This window comes from Glycine soja, chromosome 10, assembly GCF_004193775.1.
Source record: "Glycine soja cultivar W05 chromosome 10, ASM419377v2, whole genome shotgun sequence".
Taxonomy (NCBI): Eukaryota; Viridiplantae; Streptophyta; class Magnoliopsida; order Fabales; family Fabaceae; genus Glycine; species Glycine soja.
Window position 1 is genome coordinate 17,683,078 of NC_041011.1, and position 2,562 is coordinate 17,685,639.

A 2,562-nucleotide genomic window follows, 5' to 3' on the forward strand; every position below is an offset into this window, starting at 1 on the left:
TATTTTATATTTTTTTACTTTATATTATGTCAGCACCGTAACTTTTCAACCATGAAGATTCTTTTGTTGTTTAAAAATCAGAAGGTATGCTGAGTGCTGACTATAGGATTTTCTCTACCATATTAGGGTCTTTTTCTGTGTACAAACTGAGTTTTTCAACAAATCTTTGTGCCGTTGTTTAGGGAGAACCCTTTAACATTAGGATTTAGCTAGCCAGCAATATATATGGCACCAGTTTCTGCAAGAACTCGAATGAAGTGCAAGAAACTTGAGGAAAGAAAGCAGAAGAAGAAAAAGTCATCAATGGTTTATGCTGCTACAACACCTACTTCTTCTACAGGCACCAAAGAAATACAGGGTGATCATAGTGAGGAAGATATATGTTCAAGTGTGTGTTCTACACCGAAGGGTAAAAGGTTCAGAATACCAGAAGTGCTAAAATGTCCACCAGCTCCTAAGAAGAGAAAAATAACAACAACAACAACTATCACATCATCGTGCTCATCCAAGACCAAGAGATCCTCAATAGCATTTTTTGCTTCACCAGATATAGAGCTCTTTTTCTTTTCTGCAATTAAAAGTAGTGTACCTGCTGCTTCAAGTTTTACCCCAAGTGGAGTTTGAAGTTCAGCTTTATGACTTACAGTTTGTAGTATGCAGCTGCAGAATATACATAATAGCTTAATTGTTAGGCTTGGTTTTTCTTTTTATTAATAATACTTATTTTGCGGGATTTTGCTAGCTGGTGGAGTGATGTTATTAATCTAGCTTTGTAAAGTATGAAACCCATTAATTACATAAACATTTGTAGGTTTGTATGTTTGGTTTATATATCCTTCTTAATTAGGGTCTGATCTCTCCATAGGTATGTGTAGTTCTAGTGAGCATCTCAACTTTGGCCTACTGCTAAAATGCCTGCAGAAGGGTTTATGATTTGAATTATTATATGATAAGTGATGAATATACATAATTTTCTTCAATATATGAATATATGCATTTTTTTTTTCAAATTAATACTTAATTTTATGGGCTATATGCTCTCTTCATCTGCTAGCTCTCTTTTACTCTTTTGCTCTTTTAGAGTCATCTCCACACAAGAGAGAAAGGAGAGGGAAGAAAAGTAACTTTTTAATTTGAAATGGAGGCCAATATGCTTTTGAGCATTCCCCTCTTCTACTCCTTTCAAATTTTCCTTTCTCCTTATCTTTTTCATTGATACTGATCAAAATGCATTCCACACATATGCAACTATATATAATGTAATTAAGTAATATTTGCTTACCAAAATATTCACATTATTTTCAACTTTCTTTGTTTAGGGAAAAAAGTAGAGAATATGTTGAAATGTGTAATTGTTTATTTAAATTCATATTTTGGAGATTGATAGGAATATATATATATATATATATATATATTGAGGATTAAGAGAAGTTAATATATAATATAGATATAGTCAATATTATTTAATTTAAATTATTTATTTTAATTGTAATATTAAGATTAAAATCATCAAACATGCCAATTAATATTATTTTAGCTTAACTAATGATTTCAAGTTTAATCTCTAAATATATAATTACCTTATTGTAAAAAGTTTTAATGTCTCTAGTAATTTCATCTGACTTAAACAATTGCAAAAAATAAATGTGGTCTAGATTAATTAAAACGGTCTCTCTTTCTCCCACACAAACATATTAGCACTATTGATAATTTGTATCCGCCTATATTTTTTTTAATATTTTGGAAACTTTTAACCTATATGCTTTATTTTTAAAAATAATTTTATACTAAATGATACAAACAAAATGTCCCAATAAGATAAATAAAATTGTTTCTTGTGTTTATAATAAAAATAAAAATTAATATTTTATTCTAATTTAAAGTATATTTTATTTTTTTACTTAAAATATATTTTTATGTTAATATATTTTTTATTTTACTCGTTATATTTCAGTTATACGCATGCAGTTCACGAGATGCAAGTGCAACATCAATTTACTTGGAACTGTTTAGTCTTTATAGGTTAACTTTCAAACGGATCCATTGAATAAATTTTGAATTAAATATAATAGATGGGTAAAAAAATATTTATTTATTGACTGTTAAAAATATATTATGATTTTTTAAATCCATTTACGGTTCATTTAATATATAAAAAAAATACTCAAATCCATTTATTAACTATATTAAATAGATAAATTAAGATTCAACCCATTAATTCAATATTTTGTAGATTATTATATCTTTTTAAAAAAAATATTTATATAGCATAAAGCCCAATACTATAGCTAGATTATTCTTAGATTGAAATACTGTGGATTAATCTGACTCATCTCTTAATTACTTGTGTTTAATCAATAAACATTTGATTGCTTGACTTAATGGATTATAAATTACGTGTTAGATGATTTTTTATTCATCCTGTAATAAACAAGTCATCCTTTTTTTTCTGAATAATAAAAAAGTGATATAAATCCCGCCAATGTATTTTTTATAATTAAATAGGTTAATTAAATATATTTTTACCAACTTTCTCATTTATCCGGCATTATTATTTTTATT

The 2,562-nt window shown here is 27.0% G+C and overlaps 1 protein-coding gene across 1 annotated transcript; it reads left to right on the plus strand.

The window, feature by feature from the left end:
* Positions 1–225: 225 nt before the first annotated feature.
* LOC114371487 (cyclin-dependent protein kinase inhibitor SMR9-like) lies at positions 226–624 on the plus strand. The gene has a single exon (XM_028328908.1). The coding sequence runs from the start codon at positions 226–228 to the stop codon at positions 622–624; it is 399 nt and encodes a 132-aa protein (XP_028184709.1).
* The last annotated feature ends 1,938 nt before the right edge of the window (positions 625–2,562 follow it).